This window comes from Aspergillus pseudoviridinutans (genome assembly GCF_018340605.1).
Source record: "Aspergillus pseudoviridinutans IFM 55266 DNA, scaffold_2, whole genome shotgun sequence".
NCBI lineage: Eukaryota > Fungi > Ascomycota > Eurotiomycetes > Eurotiales > Aspergillaceae > Aspergillus > Aspergillus pseudoviridinutans.
In genome coordinates, this window is record NW_025091282.1 from 589,733 (window position 1) to 609,866 (window position 20,134).

At 48.5% G+C, this 20,134-nt stretch overlaps 6 protein-coding genes across 6 annotated transcripts; 3 read left to right on the forward strand and 3 right to left on the reverse strand.

Annotated features, from left to right (window-relative positions):
* Positions 1-1,816: 1,816 nt before the first annotated feature.
* Asppvi_002264 (uncharacterized protein) lies at positions 1,817-4,321 on the reverse strand (the record flags this gene model as incomplete). Its single annotated transcript, XM_043298255.1, has 2 exons — positions 1,817-3,184; positions 3,242-4,321. The coding sequence occupies 2 exons, from the start codon at positions 4,319-4,321 to the stop codon at positions 1,817-1,819; spliced, it is 2,448 nt and encodes an 815-aa protein (XP_043154190.1).
* A 483-nt stretch (positions 4,322-4,804) lies between these two features.
* On the forward strand, positions 4,805-6,536 carry Asppvi_002265 (coatomer subunit delta; the record flags this gene model as incomplete). Its single annotated transcript, XM_043298256.1, has 4 exons — positions 4,805-4,807; positions 4,864-5,307; positions 5,361-5,557; positions 5,624-6,536. 4 exons carry the CDS (start codon positions 4,805-4,807, stop codon positions 6,534-6,536), a joined length of 1,557 nt encoding a protein of 518 aa, XP_043154191.1.
* A 2,479-nt stretch (positions 6,537-9,015) lies between these two features.
* Asppvi_002266 (CeGAL family transcription factor) lies at positions 9,016-11,275 on the forward strand (the record flags this gene model as incomplete). The annotated part of the gene is made up of 2 exons (XM_043298257.1): positions 9,016-9,755; positions 9,832-11,275. The coding sequence occupies 2 exons, from the start codon at positions 9,016-9,018 to the stop codon at positions 11,273-11,275; spliced, it is 2,184 nt and encodes a 727-aa protein (XP_043154192.1).
* An 803-nt stretch (positions 11,276-12,078) lies between these two features.
* On the reverse strand, positions 12,079-13,814 carry Asppvi_002267 (uncharacterized protein; the record flags this gene model as incomplete). The annotated part of the gene is made up of 2 exons (XM_043298258.1): positions 12,079-12,806; positions 13,040-13,814. 2 exons carry the CDS (start codon positions 13,812-13,814, stop codon positions 12,079-12,081), a joined length of 1,503 nt encoding a protein of 500 aa, XP_043154193.1.
* Positions 13,815-14,525: 711 nt separating this feature from the next.
* Asppvi_002268 (uncharacterized protein) lies at positions 14,526-15,884 on the reverse strand (the record flags this gene model as incomplete). Its single annotated transcript, XM_043298259.1, has 1 exon — positions 14,526-15,884. The coding sequence occupies one exon, from the start codon at positions 15,882-15,884 to the stop codon at positions 14,526-14,528; it is 1,359 nt and encodes a 452-aa protein (XP_043154194.1).
* A 2,835-nt stretch (positions 15,885-18,719) lies between these two features.
* Asppvi_002269 (fatty acid alpha-hydroxylase) lies at positions 18,720-19,972 on the forward strand (the record flags this gene model as incomplete). The annotated part of the gene is made up of 3 exons (XM_043298260.1): positions 18,720-19,450; positions 19,510-19,758; positions 19,819-19,972. The coding sequence occupies 3 exons, from the start codon at positions 18,720-18,722 to the stop codon at positions 19,970-19,972; spliced, it is 1,134 nt and encodes a 377-aa protein (XP_043154195.1).
* Positions 19,973-20,134: the final 162 nt, after the last annotated feature.

Genomic DNA, 20,134 nt, shown 5'->3' on the forward strand with positions numbered 1-20,134 from the left:
GCTTGGTGCCTGCGCTCGTGCGGTGGGGTTCCTCCCTCTCCTCCAAAGACGGAACCGGGGGCTGCGCTTGGGATTGACGCGTAAGAGACAAGCCAAAAGGCAAAACGGAAATAATGAGTTAAGAGGCAAAAATAAATTCGGAAACAACTGTCCTGTACACAAGGGCTGAAGCTCACTCAAGATCAGAAAATAGAACTGTTCAAAGTTGATGATAATGGCATAAGGTGTCTATCTACCTGAAGTCTCAATATTATGAACAATGTGATTGGCAAAATGACCCTAGAAAGAGGTACTTCTACACTAGAAGGCAGTCAATACAGTGGTATTATTGCGGGAGAACCATTCTACCTAGGTACTAACTAGATAATAATACCTATCTACTCCGTACTACTCACTGCATATGTACTACTACTCAACATGCATGAACTCGATAAGCTTCAATAGATCGAGAATTGCATAGTCGCAGGTCAGGAACAGTCCAATATAAGACTGTTTGTACAGCCAACGTACCTTGTCGCATTAGAAAAGGACAACGGTGTCCTTTCGATATAATTATTCACATTTTTACATATTATTGATTAGGTCCCTTCACAATTATGTAACTAATCAAATCAGCTAAGTAGATCCCGTCTTTATTCAAGCCATTATTATCCATCTATCCAATCATCAACCCATTTCAGATGCCGTTCATCCTGTTGAGCCCTTCCCGTGGCCTCCCTTGGCTGCGATCGGCGTTTCAACCACGGGCTTCTTTCGAGGACCTGAAGTAGCGAAATTAACGTGGCCGCTAAAGTGCTAAGAATAAACACTCTGTGCACCGTGCCGAGGTGCATAACTATGATCACCATGAATATGATCATCTTGAATATCATCATTGCGATTATTGGAATCCATTGCCTTCTGAGAAATGGTGTCCAGGATTTTCTCATTATTGGCATTATTGCCATGATCCCCTTACAGAGAAGATTTCTCGGTGCTTACTGGCAAGATTGGACATCAATATCATCCCCTTGTAAGCCCCTTAGGACATAGATGCAAGGACAAAAGCGCATTATCAAGTACTTGCGGCAGCATTATTGACCATGGACAATCAAACAACATTCATGAGCAAATAGATTAAGCAAACTCATCAGATGCCAGCATATCTGTACTGTGCCTGGGGGAAACCGAGCGCAAGACAATTATGAGATTCGGAATAGCACACGAGAAATATTAAGTATATCATTTTGTACCGTTCAGCATAGCGAAAACGGAGTAAATCATCGCACCCAAACACCATCACGCCGAGCTAGATGCTATCGAAAATAATAATAAAGGGCCTCTGTTATAGACATGTGCACAATGGCGGAACCCACGCACAGTGACCCTCAGGAATGACCCATGAGTTGAAGGTATCATCTTGCATGCCAAAAGCCATGAAAGCAAAATGCGAGAAACAATATGCACTTCAAACGCACAAATGATATCACATACAAACCTGACGTGGCAGCCAAATCTAGCTTGCCTTCAAAGCAGGGGAATGCAGTTCGGAATACACTCGAAACGGTGGGTGTACTCGAGTAGAAGCGTAAGACCAGAGTGTTACGTACCTTGCTAGAAAAGTCTGCCGAATTCTCCATTGTCGGGCAATCCCCTAGATTGAGATGGAAATACCAGAGTATATGGCCGATATGTGATCGACAACCATCGCGAGATGAACCGCCGGTTTTGCTAGATATGAGTATGATTGTTAGATAGGGGCGTGAGCTTTGAATGAGCTCAGGGATGGCGGGGACGGGAATGAATGAAGTAAAAGTATGGGAGCAGTCTAGGGGTATCATGAGGATCGAGAGCGTTTGAGGTCGGGTGAGGGATTCTCAGCAAGATCAAACTCGTCTTCCGGGTCGCGGGATCGTTTCGAAGCTCCGTTATCGAGAGATTTCAAGCCAGAGGCCGGGCTTCCGTTGATGGTATCGAGCCCATCGGCAAATCCCAAATCGATATACTCTTCATCATCGAGCGGCAACTCGTCGTCATGCTGGGGGAGAAGCTCAGCTAGAGTATCGTCCTCAAACTCGTCATGGTCCTCGCCAAATTCACTAGTGTCGTCGATAATTCCATCCTTGTTCTTAGAATCTTTGGAAGGGCCCTCGAACAGATCTTCTACGAAACCAAGCGTATCGTCGGCACGATCTGGAGTATCGCATTCTTCTTTCTCTGGTACCTGCGAAATCGGAACTGATCCCGAATCCTTGCGCAGATAGTCGCCGTCACCAGTCCTGGAACTCTCTTCAAGATCGTGACTATGGTCTTCAACATTGTCGACGACATCGTCAATTGAAGAAAGACCATGGCCCGCCAACGGCTGTTCCGTGCGATGGTCTTCGACGACAGGGTCGAGGGAACCACTGTCTTGTCTCTCATCGTCACCATCTCCAGGACCCGCAGGGACTTCAAGCTCCACAGGATGTTTGGAATCCTCCTCATCATTGTTCTCGATCTCGGAATGCTCATTCTCCAGGCTACGATCTGTCTGGTCATTATGCACTGGACTGGCAGAGCCATCTTTGTCTTCCAGCTCATCATTCATATCGGCTCCAGGCAGATGAGCTATAGTGACAGTTGTATCTGTCTGTTGCTCTTCAGAATCGTATGATTCTTCACGAGCTGCCTCTTCGTTGCCGGCGGTATCCTTGTCAAGCTCGGAATCATTGGCGTCTTCAACCTCTCCCTCTTCACTCAGTTCGTCCTCTTGGACATTGGAGGGGGCAACTATAGTGCTCTGCTCTGCCAAAGAAGCCGCGCCGTTGCCTACGAACTCCTGGGCTTGAGATGCCTCTCCAATGTCCTGTATATCATGGTGAGTCTCAGCTTCATCTGATGCAGCTTGCAATTCGCGAGCATCAATGTTCTGGTTCATTGTTGGGAAGCTTGGTGACACGGGCTCTTCTTCTTGGTCATGAGCTTCGGAGCCCTCCGCAAGCTGTTCATCAACTTCCTGGTAAACATCCCACAAATTAATCTCAGACAGTCCCTTTCCTTCGGTCGCAGCTAATAGCAGATCTGAGATTTCCGCCGGAATTGTCAACTTTGTACTCAAAGTAAGATATAGCGGCTCTGGGGAATCGATTCCGTCATTGTGGCAGAGGCGCAGATAAACATCGATGATCTGGTGTAAGGTCACCTTCGAGACATGTGCGGAGTCCTGTATCAGAATATTAGCACTTTGTTACCAGAACAGTTACACGTGTGAGACACTCACCTCCATGAGCTGTAAATTCAAAGACTCAATGTCTAGCACAAGGATTTCGTTCTCTCCAACATGCTCATAAAGGACCTCGCGACAAGACTCGAAAAGTTTCCCGAGAGGTTCGTAAGCAAGGCTTTCATCTTCGAGAAAAAAAGTTTCCGAAGAATCACCCTCGCGCGGGGGAAATAGGGAAATCTCGTTCTCCTGATAATAGACCTTGACAGGATGCAAAGTCACCTGGCCTGTCGTATCAGGCTCATGCTCGAATCCTTGTTCAGGCCCTTGCAGGCTGAGATCCTGTGCTGCGTGCTCTTCTGTACCTTCATCTCCTGCTGCACCATGCTCCTCAACAGGCTGCGAAATCTGGCCAGCGTGCTCGTCGCTGCCTTCGTTATAATCATCAGCGCCCTCAGGATGATCTGGATTCGGACCAGTCTTCCCGGCGTCAAGAGGTCTTAACTCGGAATCTACTTGGTCTGTCTGGTTAGTGCTGTTGATGGTGTCTCCTCGGGGGCTTTCAGGCTGATGCGCGTCAGGGTGTTGATCGGCGCTGTCGTTGTGCTGATCGAGTGCTCCCTGTAACTCATGACCAGATTCGTCATGGTGCTCGGGCTTCGCTTCAAGATGAGCCCCTACCGCAGGCTCCTGACCATGGTCTCCAGCGACGGGATTTTCAGCCGATCCCGCTTCTTCTGTGTCTGGTTTATCTGTGTTGTCACAAACCTGGACTTCCTGATATTCGGGGGCTGCAGCATCGGCATCATCAACATATTCATCTTCCAGCATTTCTTCCTCATGTGACTCCTCTATCCCGTATTGCATCTCTACATTGTGACTCTCCTCCTGATATTGATCGTCAGCGTCGTCCATAGTTGGCTCGGCGACGTCATCCATCATATCGGCATCTCTCGGTCCATCTTGGTCTATATCCTGCTCCTGTAATGTATCCGGGTAATCGTCGGCTGCAGTCATATCCTTGTCGGCATTTGAGGCGCGGTCTTCCATCACATCGAGGTCAATGTCAAAATCATCCACATGACCCTGATAGGGAGAAGCCATCTCCATCGTGTCATCAAGACCAGGAACTTCCATGTTGGAAAATGCTAGTGACGATGTAGTGGTCATGGCATAGGTGTTTGGGGGGTAATAAGGTCTCGCGTTGCTAATACTGGTACGCGCAAAACTTTCTCGGTGGCGCCTAACGCTCCGTAAGGCGAGAAGGTAGAGTGAGCCCTCAGAAAGCAACTTCTCTTTTTAAAATGAGAAAGATGTAAAATATAACGCCAGTCAACCTTTATTATGGCCAGCTTGAATCACTCAAGTGAAGTAGGAAGAGTAGAGTGAGGTTGACGATGATGGATCCCATAGAAGGATGCAAGCAGAGAAGCTTCTTGTGCTGCGGTAAGCGAGGGGGTAGCGCGGCGCACGGACCAACAGGGACGAAGAGAACAGCAAGCGACTCCGGCTTCAATAATGAGGCAGATGTCCCCAAACAACAACCCCCCAGAAGAAGCAACCCTTTCCTCTCCATAGCAACCATCGGTTTTGACATTTATACCCAACAATCGGGCAGTCATGGTGTGCTTACCTTGTTCTCATATATCCAAATCTACGCTGACCGCAGGGCCCAATAGGTTGTTCTCGCAGCATCAATATGCACCCGGGGGGGCAAGGCAGTGCTCTCGCGTCAATTCCGGGAGATCGCCCGCTCCAGGATTGAAGCCTTACTCGCGTCCTTTCCAAAGCTCGCTGATTCCGGAACCCAGCATACAACCGTTGAACAGGACAATGTTCGCTTTGTCTACCAACCTCTTGACGAGCTATACATCGTCCTCATCACGAACCGCCAGTCCAACATCCTTCAAGACATTGACAGCCTTCATCTTTTTGCCCAAGTGACCACAAGCATCTGCAAGAGCTTGGACGAGCGGGAGATCGTTCGCAATGCCTTCGAATTGCTTAGCGCGTTCGACGAAATCGTGACGCTGGGATACCGAGAGAATCTGTCGCTTTCTCAGATCAAGACATTCCTCGAAATGGAAAGTCACGAAGAGAGAATACAGGAAATTATTGAAAGAGTATATAACACTGTGGATTTTGGGTGCAGCAGCTTGCTGATAATGATGAACAGAACAAAGAGCTCGAAGCCAGCGAGGAGCGCAAAAGAAAGGCGAAGCAGCTGGAGATGCAGCGAAAGGAGGCAGCCCGCAGTGGCCGTTCTATGGCACCCAGGACTCCATCCTATCCTGTATACACTCCTCCAGCGCGTCCTGCTGCTCCCGAAACATACGATACTTATGAGGCGGAGAAGAAGAAGTCATTTGCGAAGTACGCCTTAATCTCATATTAGCCGGATCTCTGAGAGACTGTTGCTGATCAAGCTCATTTCCTTAGGCCGTTGCCCACACGCGGAAAAGGCATGCAACTTGGCAAGAAATCCAAGACCACAGATATCTACGAGAAAGTTCGAGGTGATCTGGGCCCCGAAGTTGAGGAATCGAGTCCGTTGGTGACTCCTCAAGTTTCGACAACGGCGGGCGAGAAGGCCCCATCCGCTCGTGCCTCAATATCCGCCGACAGAGAGCCCATCCATATCACTATTGCCGAAACAATTTCTGCCAAACTTACCCGTGAAGGTGCCCTGAAGTCATTCGAGGTGAAGGGCGACCTCCAGCTTCGTATCACCGACCCATCTTTCACAAAACTCAAGCTGGATCTGCTGGCCAATCCTACACATGGCGCACAGTTCCGCACCCATCCAAATGTTGACAAGGCCGTTTTCACCAACTCCTCAGCCATTCAGTTGAAAGACTTGACCAAGCGTTTCCCAGCCAACAACGCAATCGGCGTCCTTCGTTGGCGCGTTGCGAGCTCAGGGTCAGAAAATGCTGATATTCTCCCCATCACGTTCACAGTGTGGGTGAATAAGGGCTCCGACTCAACCACTGTAACCATCGAGTATGAGCTCACGGGCTCGGATACACTGAGGGATGTGGTCGTTTCCATACCTTTCGGTGCGACAGAGCCTACCGTGTCCAGCTTCGACGCCATCTACGAGGTCTCGGGGGATAGTTTGGACTGGAACATCGGTACCGTGGACGAGACTAACGCTTCAGGAAGCTTTGAATTTGAATCCGCAGGCGACGGGGACGAAAATGAGTTCTTCCCGATGAATGTGCGCTTCTCCAAAGCCAGTCCTTTCGTCGAAGTAGATGTGACCAACGTGTCCCTACTCGAGATGGAAGGGGAGAGCACAGGATTCTCAAAAGATGTGAGAAGCATTGCTGAGGGCTACGTTATCGAATAATCACCGTTTATTCCGAATTGTATAGAGCACCTTACTAATGACGTTCGGATCGCCTTTGAATCACCGCGTTTTCTTTGTTCTCTACCAGGTTTCTTTTTTATCGACTTAGCTATTTATCCCAATACTATGACAATACAAATTGAAAACGAGTTTAGATTCAACTAAAATAGGAGCTTGCTCGTTTGACCTCCCATAATGACGCGGGGGCCGCTTGGTTGCAACAAGTAAGGTGTGTGCCGTCTTCCACACTACTTGCTACTTTAACCTACCGAGTCGGTAATGCTTGCTTCACGCCACTGCTTCCGGTCAACATTATCAGGAAAGGTATTTGCGTTTAGTTCATAGCTTGTTGATTCCTACTTTCTGGCAAGCTTTCGTATCTCTGACAATAATTTTCGTCCAGTTGAACAATGTCGTCGATGCTTGATCATTTGACAAACGTCAGCATTATAATTCTCTCGAGTTCAACCATACTCCTGCAAGCCCTGGCGCAACAGGCTCAAGTTGGAGACAGTTGATCCACGGAAAGTGTCAAAGCACACATGGACACACAAATTGGCAGCCAGTGTCCTGCCATGCGCGGTCCTTGTGATGCGCCCTCTCCTGCGTATCTCAACTTTTGGTTTTCTCACACATCCCTTCCGACAGTTGACCGTCATCACACACCAAGGGCTCATTATTGGACAGTCCTTCGTGGCAGGAACCAGGGGTCCTGTGATCCATTTTCTCATAACCATCGCGCACTAACTCTCTAACGTCAAGTTGACAAGCATGGTGGGGGCGACAATGTCATAACACAACAGCTACGCAACCACCTCCAGTTCTTGATGGGACATGGCCAGTATCTAACAACGATACACTCTCTTCTAGTTCGCGAGAGTTAAATTCCCGTCGAGACTCCGCCTCGACCGTAGTCGGCTGCCAATCTTTTCGGCCATCGCCGATCGAAGATCAACATTCAACACCATCTGCCATGCTACAGACGGCTTACTAACGTGTTGGCTCTATCGGCCATGGATAGACAGGGGCAAAAGAAGCAGGCGGAAGCTCAATCTGCTGGTCCAGCGAACGTTCCAGACTTCCCGGCTGTCAGGGATCCAGATACACTTGCATGCATGGACACCTTGGCAACCACCAGCAAGATGTTGCTGAGCGGCAACATGCCTGACGAGCAGCTGGAGTCTCCCTACCACTGAAGCCATAACTTGAAGCCAAACTGTTGATCGTACGAGGCGTAGGAGGCAATGCTGAATTCGAACTCTTGTCACTACCTTATGATTGCCACATTGCGGTCCAGACTAAAGTGGTCAGGCAAAATGTTGATTGGATTTCCAAGATGCCTGTACTTACTTTTCGTGCTCTGGTCTAGATCCACCAGATTCGGTTCCAACAACTCCCTACTTTTCAGGGTACGGGGATGTTCTCCACCTCGCACTTAAATTCCGGTCTAAATTCTCGGAATATGGGGGATATGTGATTTGGATAAGATCTTCTCTTGCTGCTCATGATCAATGCCTTTCCCAAGAGACAACTGATGCTTGTTATCTGGCCATCCATCCCTCATCCATTCTTCGAAGCACTGCCAAAAGAAACTGTCTAGGACTCACTGCTGCTACATATTTGGCGGTTCTGAGAGATCCTAACGGACTCTGTTAGGTAGAACTGACATAAAATGCTTTCGGCTTGAAACGCTCCCACCGTCGCAGCTTCCTTCAGAGTATATTGATGACAGGTACTTGCCAAAATATACTGCCGTCAAAGCGCAGCTACTGAAATGTGATTCTCTCCGCAGACATTCACGCCAATCCTTGCGAATCACAATGAGCGGCTTGCAGTTTCAACCTTGGGCAGATCAATCAAATCTTTTCAAATTGCCTTGTACAGACGCAGAAGGCTTTCCTCAATTGCCTCAAGTGGCAAGTTTTCCCCCTTTCAGTCAAGGAACCTGTTAGCTGACTTATCTTCATGTAGGAGAATTCAATCCCTCGGCTGCCAGAAAACGAATCGGAAAGACTGGGCAGCCGAAAGATGCCTATCCCAAGGTTGACCGAAGGAACTGAATCTGCCTTCACATCACCGGGTAGATTTCATCGCCGTCACGTACGGCGGGCATGCGAATCTTGCAGGCAAAGAAAGACAAAATGTACAGGGGATAAATCCGGATGCCGGAATTGCCGCGAGGCTGGGATCATCTGCTGCTATACAGATGGTAAAAGGGAAAAGTCAAAAAGGTGAGCCCTAGACCAACGTTGTTTTCAATGAGACATATTTGATAACCTTCAAAAGGCAACTAGCGAGCCTGTCAGCCAAGGTTCAAGCATATGAAGACGTAATCAGAAAGCTGAGTAGTCGATTTGGGGTTTCTGACGAGCGACTGATGAGCATTGCCCTAGCAGCGGTATGAGTGCGCCCTTCTCAGTCACCTCAAAGTGCTAAGCGCGGGCAGGAAATGCCACTGGAACTCAACGTACCATCAGACATGCCCGGCACATCAATCGGAGAACAGAAACCCCCATGGAACTCTGGGTCTGATCCGCCCTCCCGTCAATCCTCTGTCGGGCCCAAGGAGGTTATAGACCACACCAAGGAGGATTTCAACAGAGATGAGACTGCCCGGGCAACTGGGTACATGGGCAGAAGCTCCGTGATTGCTTGGCTACAAGCGTTGAGTAAAGAAGTCAATCAGGAATGTGAATCCTGGCCTCGCAACTCATCTGATATGGGCGAGGATAATGGCGTGCCATCTCCATCCTTGACCCCTAGACCTGACGGCCAAAGCGACCCGTTAGTTGCCTCGTCAAACTTCTACCTCGATGATCTGGATCTACCAGCAATTGAGCCGCTCGATGCGAGTGATGTTCCTTCAAGAGACACTGCAACCAAACTTCTCAATGCTTATCTACATTCAGTGCATCCTTCCTTCCCGATCATCGGCATCTCGACATTCTTATCACAGTTCCAAGTATTCTTCAACCAGCCCCCAGTAAAGCCAGGGAAGAAATGGCTGGCGATTCTGAATCTCATATTCGCCATTGGTGCAAAATATGCCCACATTACCAATGCGGAGTGGAAATGTGCCGAGGATGACGATCTCATATACTTCTCGAAAGCGAGGAGTTTGAGCTTAGAGGACGAGCTCCTTCATCATCCTGATCTCCAACAGCTGCAAGTTGAAGGACTGGCATCTTTATATTTACTGGCCTCTGGCCACATCAATCGGTATGTCCTTGCCGCCTACCCGTGACCAAGCGATGTACTGCTAAATGTGACTGTACTAACTTTCATATCCTTTCAGAGCATGGAAACTGTCTGGGAGTGCGATGCGCGGGGCCTTTGCTTTGGGGCTGCATCTACGCAATGTGGGAATCTGTACATCAGATACTTCCAAGGAGATCAGATATCGTGTTTGGTGGTCTTTGTACACGCTCGATCATCTGCTCAGTGCGATGACGGGACGGCCATCGTGTATCGTGGATAACTCATGTACCACTCCCTTACCGGTACCGTTCGATGAGTGCGATTTTCAGAAAGAAGAGGTGGTGCGCATGATAGGCGATACAACAAGAGGCAACTCGAGCCAGCTGGACCGTATCCCCCCAGTCTGTCCAACTGCATCCGACCTGAGCACTACCTTGGATCCTGAAACAACCGACGGAACGGCAAACACGAAAACTCCAGGAAGTAGCATGGTTGAATACCTGAAGAACCTCAGCCCGTGCATGTCATTATATTTCCTTCAGCTCTCCACGCTTACTTCAATCAACAAGAGGATGACTGCCAAGCTATATGGTCCCGAGGCGATGCATTCTCCTTGGCCAAGCAAAGAATTCACAATCCAGAGCCTGATGCTTGAAATCGATTCGTGGTTTATGAACCTGCCTAGCGCTTACGATTTCACATCGACTCAAACGTCACAGTGTCCTGCAAGCCAAAGGATGTGTCTTGCTCTTCTGTTCTATAGCACAAAGATTGGTATCACGAGGCCATGCCTTTGCCGCTTGGACTCAACCCGTTCGCAAGGGGAAAAGACTTTTGATTTCTGTACCAAGACCGCCGCTGAGTGTGTCGAGTCGGCTTGCCACATGCTGACACTCCTACCTGAAAGCCCAGACGCTACTTTACTTTACAAAGTGTCACCGTGGTGGTGCATTCTACACTATCTGATGCAAGCGGCTACTGTCCTGCTTCTCGAGCTTACTTTTCGTGCTCAACATGTCCCAGATAAAGCGTCAATAGTCTCCAAAGCGGCCAAGAAAGCCCTGGAATGGCTGTCAGCTATGTCAACTTTTGATGTGGCTTCAGAAAGAGCCTGGCGACTTTGCGATGGATTCCTCAGGCGTCTTGCACCGCATGTCGGTGTTGATATTGAAGATTTTCCCACCACCGGTGATATTGCTGGCGACGCTACACCCGATGCTCAGTTTGATGATCCGGAAGATACAGCTGCGGTTAGAACAAGTGCTGACAATCTGGCTACCCAGCTAGATGCCATTGCATGCTCACCCATGAATGAATCAAATTCCCCTCTGCCTGGGCCGATCCAATTCGAATTGGACTCATCAGATCCATTCGACTTCCTGAAAACCGATAAATCGGTATCAGGTCGCAATACTTTCGACGACCTTTTCCCGTACGATGCAGATACGGGTCAGATCACAGGATCTTTCTTCCCTCCTGGCAACAACATCGACTTTGACTTGGGATGCTTTTGGGGTGACCCGATATTTTGGAAAGAGTAGCATCAAAAGGAAAAAAGGAAGAAAAGAAAAGAAAAGGCCTAGGGACGTGCGTCAATAAGAAATATCAGGGTTCGGAGATGGACAAGATAAAGACGCATTATGGTACAAGGAGCATTATTATCGAAAGCAGGGTAGCCAATCTTTCTTGCGCATGCACCTGGGCATGACCTCAGGCTTTGGCATTTCTCATCATCAATCTTTGGAAGCGGCGCACCGGGGCAAGTCTCACTTCTAGCATTGCATTTCTATCATCCCTTCTTTTGCTTTTACTGTTCGCATCGCTTCAACATCCTTGCATTGTTTTTGCCATGAATAGAGGGGCAGATGGATAGACGGATAGATATATTAGAGCATGATCGTTGACTCGATGGCAGAGAACAGAGATCCAGCAACATTTATAGATCAAGTCATTGTGTGGCAACGCTTCCTAGAGACTGACACTGCTGCCATATACAAAAATAGCCACAAGGCACTGTATTATATACATACACGGCTGAAAAGGAGTGGCTTTTCCCCGTCAGTGCTATCATTCTGCTATGTGTACAACCCAGCAAATGGTGTCTTCGTTGGTCTGCTCTCTATCAGTAGCATTGCTCAATGAGCATAGCTAAGAGCCCGCCTCATTTTCGAAAGAAGTATCATTTCTACAAGGCGTGAAGGTGATGCAAAATTTAATCATTGGGCCTTTCTAGCCCATGTCGGCCTAATGGCATTATGTCGTGAAACAGTCATGTCAGTAATGACGTCGTCGACAGTAATCTTTGCAAGGTCGCTGCTATACATGCGTCACAGATTTCCAGGGATCAAGCCTCCCAGTTTCTTCTCCTCGCCGTAAAGAATAGCCGAGCATTTTCTTCCTGGGTTCTCGGCCGTAGCAGACCTGACGGCGTAGCATGCACAGCATTGATCTTCGAGAAGCGAACATCAACAACCGATGCCCTACGGCGAGCCCGATTGGCCCAGGATTCCGACGCGAGAGGCCACTTCTTCTCATCCCAGGACCGTATATCGACACCCAGTAAGCCTCGGCCGTCCCCCGCGAAGCGCTCAATGCAGTCGAGAGGCGGTACAAACCGGCGACGAACGCCGCAGCCAGTATGGTTCGCGTCCAGTTGATAATCTGGACACTGTTTCAGGGACGATATGATCGAAGTGATGTCGGATGCTGGCCCGGCCGCGGTGGAAAGAGGCTGAGGCCGTTCGGGGGTGTCCGGGCCATTACCGTCTTCACTTTCTGGATCGAGGGTGAAGTCTGGGTCCAGCAGACTTGATCCTATGAAGATGGTCTTTGTGCGTAGTGCGAAGAAGCGCATCATCTGGCCTAGATGGAAAGCGTCGCAGGCGTTGGAGTTGCCGAATCCGCAGCGGCACTGAAATTGACGTGGTTGGACTGTAGTTAGTGCTGCTGATGGTGTTGTATTGCTTGGTTTGGTTTCATGCGGTTCTTCTAGTGCGCCGTAGGCGCGGAGGAAGAATGCTTGTAGGTCTGTGATGGTGGTGAGGACGCATTGGCGTCTGTAGTATAGTTCTTCTGTTATCGATATTAGCGTATGGCTCTTCAGGCTTGCCAGTTGATCCCACGAAGGGAGCGAAAGGGATGATATCTTTCTTTACCTTCTATACCATCAGAAAGATATCCCCAGGGAGAAGTAGGAACATGACTCTCAATGCCGTTGATCCAATACCTAGACCCCCCGATAATCAGAGCATGCGTTAAAACTTGAAACACAAGCGGGTCATCCAAAAATCTGGCAATGAATATACTTTGTCGAATACGATCCTCGTTGATCTTCAGCAAGGAGTTATCAAATTTTGACAGGGAAACCTTGCCCTTTCCATAAGCATATTTTGACCTTTGCAAGGCCTCTCTCACGACGTGCGGAGAATTAAATGCATCGCCTGTTTCAAGTAATCTGGCAACGAGGGAGGTCGGTTGAATTCTTAACTCGGCGTCAAATGCTTGCTTCTCGTCGTCGTCAAGAGACCTGTAAGACAGGATTCTCAAGAACAATTCAATAGCATCTGCCCCGAGTTTCGACAGAAAACAATCACGGGATAAGCTGATTGTTGGCAGATCGTGCTGCAAGCAAGCTCCACGGGCGATATCTGATTGATCGTGCTCTTCTTTTTTCACTTCATGCGTTAATCTCTGCCTATGGCCAGCCCTTTGCTGCATGAACTGCCGGCCCTCAGAGAACTTGTTGGGATCGAGTAGAGCACGAAAGTAGGGGCTGTTTTGTATTAAGTCTTGACTGGCAACTTGCCAGCAATGCTTATCAGCTTGAGATGGGCTTGAACTAGATGACCCAAGGTCTGTGTATTCAATGATAACATCCGCATGATTGACGATGGTTTTAGCATATTGCCGAGCTGGTCTCAAAGGATGAGTTTCTCCATGTTCATGGTCGTCCGCCGTCGGAAAAGAGCTTGGTGCTTGCGGGTCATCCTCGGCAAACCCAGCCACAGTATGACGAGACAGTATTCGGCTTGGATCTCCAGGGCCATCAGCGGAGGCAAGAAAATTATGTTCCCCCTTCATACTCGAGTACGTCGACTGATGTTTTAGCCCAAAAAGGGTCTATAAAAAGGTAGAGCGCACAAATACAACAAAAGAAAGAGGCGCATCTAGATTACAGACCCTCTAAAACGCATATCTGAGCAACCGGGTTCTTGCAGGCTTTTGTCATGTTTTCGGTGACGAGTGATGTTTCTTTTGGAGAGCAGTGGCTTGCTATCTGGCATAAATTGAGAACATTCTAAAACCCAGAGAGATAAATTCTTAGCATGCGGATGCTTCCTTTCTAAATTTATATCACTCTGATAGAACAGATGGTCCCAGAGAAGTGCAAAGAGTATGACCATTTAGAACAACGGAAAGTTGAGGTGGAAATCACTGTCGATAATTCGCCTCATTAGGCAATGAGTCACGTGACGAGTCGCGCTCAACTGCGTTTAGGTATAGACACCACGTTCTAAGGTACAGCCATGTAATAAGGGCAGGAAGACCAAGCTGTTCGATAGAAGGGCCTGAAACACCAAAATAAACAAATGATACTCAGGTAAGGACAAATTCTCGCTCGTACGATTACACAAGCTGTCCCTGAAATCCTCAAACGCCGCACCTGCTGCAAACTGTAAAATCCTGGTCGTTACCGGTCTGGAAATATGTGTTATCACAATGCATTCCGAATCATGAGCCAATGCTCTACCTGATCGAGGGGTAAAAAAGAAAATAATACTTGTGCTAGTATCAAGGTAATGATACCACGGGAATATGTAGGAGCTTGGGTGCGTTCAATGAATCCGAGCGCGCAAGGCTATCCACTGCATGCTTGACTGTTGCACCACGTAATTTGATCGCTTGCCCGACAATAGCATGCAGCTTTGTTGCAAGTGGGCTCATAATCCTCGACGGTAACTCCGGAGCCAAGGGAGTCGTGGGACTCATTTCCTCATCACTCTCATCATCGTCTTCTTCTCGGCCATTCAGTATGCCATTCTTGTGAGAGATCATCGAGAATATAGCAAGATGAGCTGGCGTTTCGTCTGAAGTGCCAATCTCATACCCGTTCGCTAGGAGAGAGTCGTTGTCGAAGATGTCATTTCTCCGGGAAATGAGATGCCACGGCTCACTGCACAGGAATCCCAGAACAAAATCTTGGTTGGCGCGAGCAGCAGCTAGACAGCTCTGTCTGTATTCAGGCGTGAATGAGGTGTCGTTCATCGACGGGAGACAGAGCACAAGACCACGTGCAAGGAGAGGCGGAGGTGGCAGATCATCATCGTTGGACAAATTTTGGAGATTTGTTTCTGGAGTGCCATCCTGCGTTATAAGGTGAGATGTCGAGTCCAGAAGCGATTCCGTAGAATCTTCCGTATGTTGAGTAATAGTTTGGGTAAGAGAGATGGTCGAAGATTTCCGAAGAGTAAGGCCAAGACCACTCTCATCCACAGCGTAGTCAAGGGTCAGATATTGCTGGTCAGCATCGGTGTCTTCCTTTGATTCAGAGTCATCATGTCCGTTCAGCCAGGACTCAGTCGGGGTATTAACAGCCGTAATCTCTGTTCTGATGGTCTGCACGCTGTCTGCAACCGCTTCTCGAGCGGCAGCCTTCAATGTCGGGATCAAGATATCGGCTTCTTGGTTCCCGACAGCGACACCAGATGCCCAGGCCGTCGCAATGCCAGCCCACGAGGCTGCTTTGACCACACCTTTGGTGTACTTTTTCCGTATCAAATCTACCAACTCGTTTCTCACTTCTCTTGTCTCGGTTGTTGTTTTACCAACAACGTCGACGGTAGCATTGAGGATTCGGCCGCTTTCCCAGATCAAGAAGGCGTGTCTCTTCGCCAGCAAGGTCAATTGGCGGACTGTCTCGTCGGACCAGTCGTCGATGATGTCTGCATGAACTTGGAAGATCGCAACGTGAGGGCCGACCAAGGAGGCCAGGGTCAGTAGAGACTCGGTGGTGGTAATGGTATGTGAAGGAGAGACGCAGACTGGTACACCATGCGGTAAACCTTTCTTGGCCCTTGCTAGCGTCTGTAGGTATGCAATGATACGGTTGCCCCGAAAAGAAAAGGACTCGAACTGCGTAGTTGATTCCATGTTTAGCGCTGACTGAGATCGTAATAAATCGTGATCCCTTTGCCGAAGAGAGGAGGGGTACGATATGGGGGATCTTGTTTCTTTTTAACTATCGTATCTCCCTGGGGGGTTGAGAGCTGGAAAAGGGTCAATCAATAATAATAATGAACGGAGCTCCCATTTCTTTGGCGAGCTAGACGTGTACTAACTAATAAGCTACTAACGCATCACTAGTCGGAACTACCAATGGATACTAGGTAGATAGAATATTAGATTGATACCAGGCCACTGGAGGCTTAGACAAAGAACTGGTCGAGACCAAAAGGGATTGACAGTTGTCCAATAATGTCGAATCCCCACTTTTTTTGACAGTTAGCTCGACAAAGATCAGATACTGGCGGGAACTTCTGTAATTATGTTTATCAAGGTATCGATTGAGGACCCGATACTTCGTTTTTGGTAGGTCTGGGCAGCAAACTCAAAGTCTCCGAGCAGCACTTGCATAAACCCAGAGAGACGGAAAGAGACTTTCAAGCAAACCTTATGTGAGCTGAGGGGAGCTCCGCTCCCCAAACTGGAGCGCATCCGACGGGGTATATACGGAGAAACTCTACCAAGTACGTCCATGAAGTGACTCCATCACGATCCACCACGTCCCTTTCTTAGGACGTCCTTTTCGACTTTGACTGTCCACTGTTGGCTGCTCGTTCTTTCCTTGGCCCCAGTTATCCAACGTATCAATTTCGGTGAAGATCAGATCGCCTCGCTCCTGTTCCACATTCCATTCGTCGGAGCAGGCTAAAGTTACCCGTAACCCGCGCTACCCTAAGGCGCGGCGACGCCACGGGCTGTGTACTAAGGTGTACTGTCCGTACTCCGTACCGCTGTAGTAATTAACTAAAGTAACTGGGGTTTTCATCGTCCATACCTTGCAGGCAGGTTCAATATCTAGGTCACGCCCTATTCGCCCTGGTTGCTTGAGGATAGAATAAGGTAATTACTTCCCCGTAGCTATTATTTAGTTAGTCTCCTGTTGGGCCAATTTTTGGCATTTCAGCGGCCTCGCGAGTCAAAAGTACCTACCTACCGTTTACTTGTTTAGGTATTCTTCCGGTACAGTGTTACTGGATGTGGCCCGCAACATGGTTACCTCATCCAATAAATTGCTGAAATGATGGAAGAAGAATATGGGGCGAAAAATGACTGAGATGATTTACATACATATCCAGCGTACGGAGTTGTCCGTAGGTATGAGTTATCAATATTAATTACAAACGGGATCTCACGCTTAACTCAATTTTGAGGCTAAAACGCATGACTACCTAGTTTGAGTGGTTTACAGTTGAGGTTAGTACCTAAGAGTGTGAACCTTGAATCCTGAAGATAGGAGATTATCATCATATTGGGTCCTTGCTCATCCAACGGCTCCGCTTCGCCTCTAGGTAACTTTGCAGCTGAATCACGGTTTCATAGCGGTAAAATAGCCCGCACCGCGTGACTTCAGCATTGACTGGCTTCAGTATGAACAGACTCAGCGTACGAGAGAAGTACTGTACGGAGTAGACTACAGCGCTCAAGTCTTAAGGCTGGCGAGATCATAAGACACACATCAATTTACAAAAGTCCCAGTGAAATAGGTATAACGGGAATTCTGAGACTTTATCCACGTCCAACGTCAAAGCTCCTAAGTCACATCCAACGAGGTTTAGGGCGCATACTTTTGCAGGATGAGCTGCCTCTTACACTATGGCATTTGCAAGTACGATGCCTATTCTGAGTCCCCCAGTGGTGTAACCGCGGTAGCCTGGTAGGTAGGCTGAACTCGTATGCAAGGGTTGTGGCCATGACGTGACACATCCAAATATTCAGCATGAATGCATCATAGCTCTCGAGAGCCTCGACATCTCAGCACCTGTCGGTCCCTCGGACAAGAATTCCGTGAACTAGTTTTCAAAAGTCCAACTCTCAGGCCATATCTTAATCCTATATCCGTCTGCTGAGGGAATGTTATCAGCCAGCCACCGGAAACAGTTATAGGATGGACGGACTCTGCCATCAGCTGCTGAAACCTTTCATGTTATTCCTGCACATCGGTCCTCAAGGTTAGCCGGTGAAGGACGACTTTCATGATGCAATCATCGTTGACTCAACTGAGAAGCTTAACTACAATATTTGTGTGGCGCGTGTCCCTTCACTAGGCAAGGTTGTCTGACCAACGGTCGACGGAAAGTCACCGTTATGCATCACCTGTTTCCCATATGGACTCAGGCTCCAGTAAGAAACATAGATATCAGGCGCCGTAAGAAGAGCCCATAACCTTCAACGGTTTGCTAGAGAAGTTGAAGCCTTAAAGGGCGTTGGGGGCCTTAAGAATAAGGATACCATGTCGAAGTGGGTCAGGGGTCACACTGTCCCAAAAGAGTATAGCAAAACATCAACTTCCGATGTTTCACCCACATGATTGCTGCTCCTCGTCCCTTGTCAACAGCTCCTGGTTTTGCGTATGATAATTTATCACTCAGTTTTCTCCCAGCTCGGCCCAAAGGATCCGCGGAAAGCCGAAGAAAGACGGTGGTGCTTTGCAAAAGGCGCGGTCGGTCACTGGCGCAGTGTTTTGGTCCCATCTATTGTACGACGGGTCCGGAGCGATCGGGCCCGCAAGCCTCGATATTATTTCGAAGCTCACGCCACTCCTTTTTCCGCGATTTATTTTCACGTTTTCGCCGTTCCATCTGAAGTTTTGGAATCCTGGGCTTAGACGACTTTGTACTCACAGTTGGTCTAGTCGATTCCATATTTCTCGAATCTGTGTCTGCAGCGCGCAGCGGTATTTCAATAACCTGAGAATATCCGATCATGCCCGGAAAGATTCTGCCAACATTCACACCCGCCGAGGTTGATTCCCACAACCACGCCAAATCTTGCTACGTGACCTTGGGCTCCAAAGTTTACGATGTCACATCCTTTCTCGATGATCATCCGGGAGGTGGGGACTTAATCCTCGAATATGCCGGTAAAGATGTGAAGGAGATCTTGCAGGATGAAGCCTCTCACAATCATTCTGAGGCGGCTTACGAAATACTGGAGGACCTTCTTGTTGGGTTCCTCGATACCAAATCTGTCGGAAAGACAGCAGGTACGAACGGGTCAGCTACAGAAGGGGCCGAAGAAGATTCGCGGCCAGTGTATCCTTCGACAGGCATGTCGCGCGAAGAGGACCTGTCCGTTGAAACAGACCCCACCAAGGATTATCAGACTTTCAAGTTTCTAGACCTCAACAAGCCATTGCTTCTTCAGCTCTGGAATAGTGGCTTCAGCAAAGAGTTCTATCTACAGCAGATCCACCGGCCGCGCCACTATAAGGGAGGAGAGTCGGCACCCTTATTTGGAAACTTCCTGGAGCCCCTGAGCAAGACCGCGTGGTATGTGGTTCCTTTACTCTGGCTTCCTCCAGTCACCTACGGAAGTTTTGTTGGATTTGCTGGACTGGGAAATGTCCCTGCAGCAGCCTGCTACTGGCTGTTTGGTCTTTTTCTTTGGACCTTGATCGAATATCTCATGCACAGATTTCTCTTTCACATTGATGGGTACGTACTCTGCTGATGCCTGCCCTTCTAACTTCACCTGACATTTTGGTCTTCCTCAGATATCTCCCTGATAACCGAGTCGGGATCACCCTCCATTTCCTTCTGCACGGAATCCACCATTATTTGCCAATGGACAAATATCGGCTTGTGATGCCACCAACTTTGTTTGTGGTTCTGGCCACGCCCTTCTGGAAACTGGCTCATACAGTCTTCTTTTATAACTGGTACGCTGCGGTCACGGTTTTCTGTGGTGGCGTATTTGGATATATCTGTTATGATATGACACATTACTTCCTCCACCACCGCAAGTGAGTTTCTCACTCCCTATGATTATCAGTCCACATGTCTAATGCATTGGCGTCTTCTAGCTTGCCCGCCTATTACAAGTCACTCAAGAAGTATCACCTTGAGCACCACTTTGCCGACTATGAAAACGGCTTTGGTGTCACAAGTCGCTTCTGGGATCGAGTGTTTGGCACTGAGCTCCAAACCCCACCACCCAAGGGCGCGAAAGCTCAATGATGAAGACTGCTTGGATTTTCTATTCTTCGTCTCGCACTGCGACAAATTCCTTTCTCTGCTCATATCTTAACCTTACGACTAATTACAAATGACTGCGGTTCCAATATCCAATCCTCGCTAAACACCACAGCTTTTACAGACGATGGCTTTTGGTCCCTACTG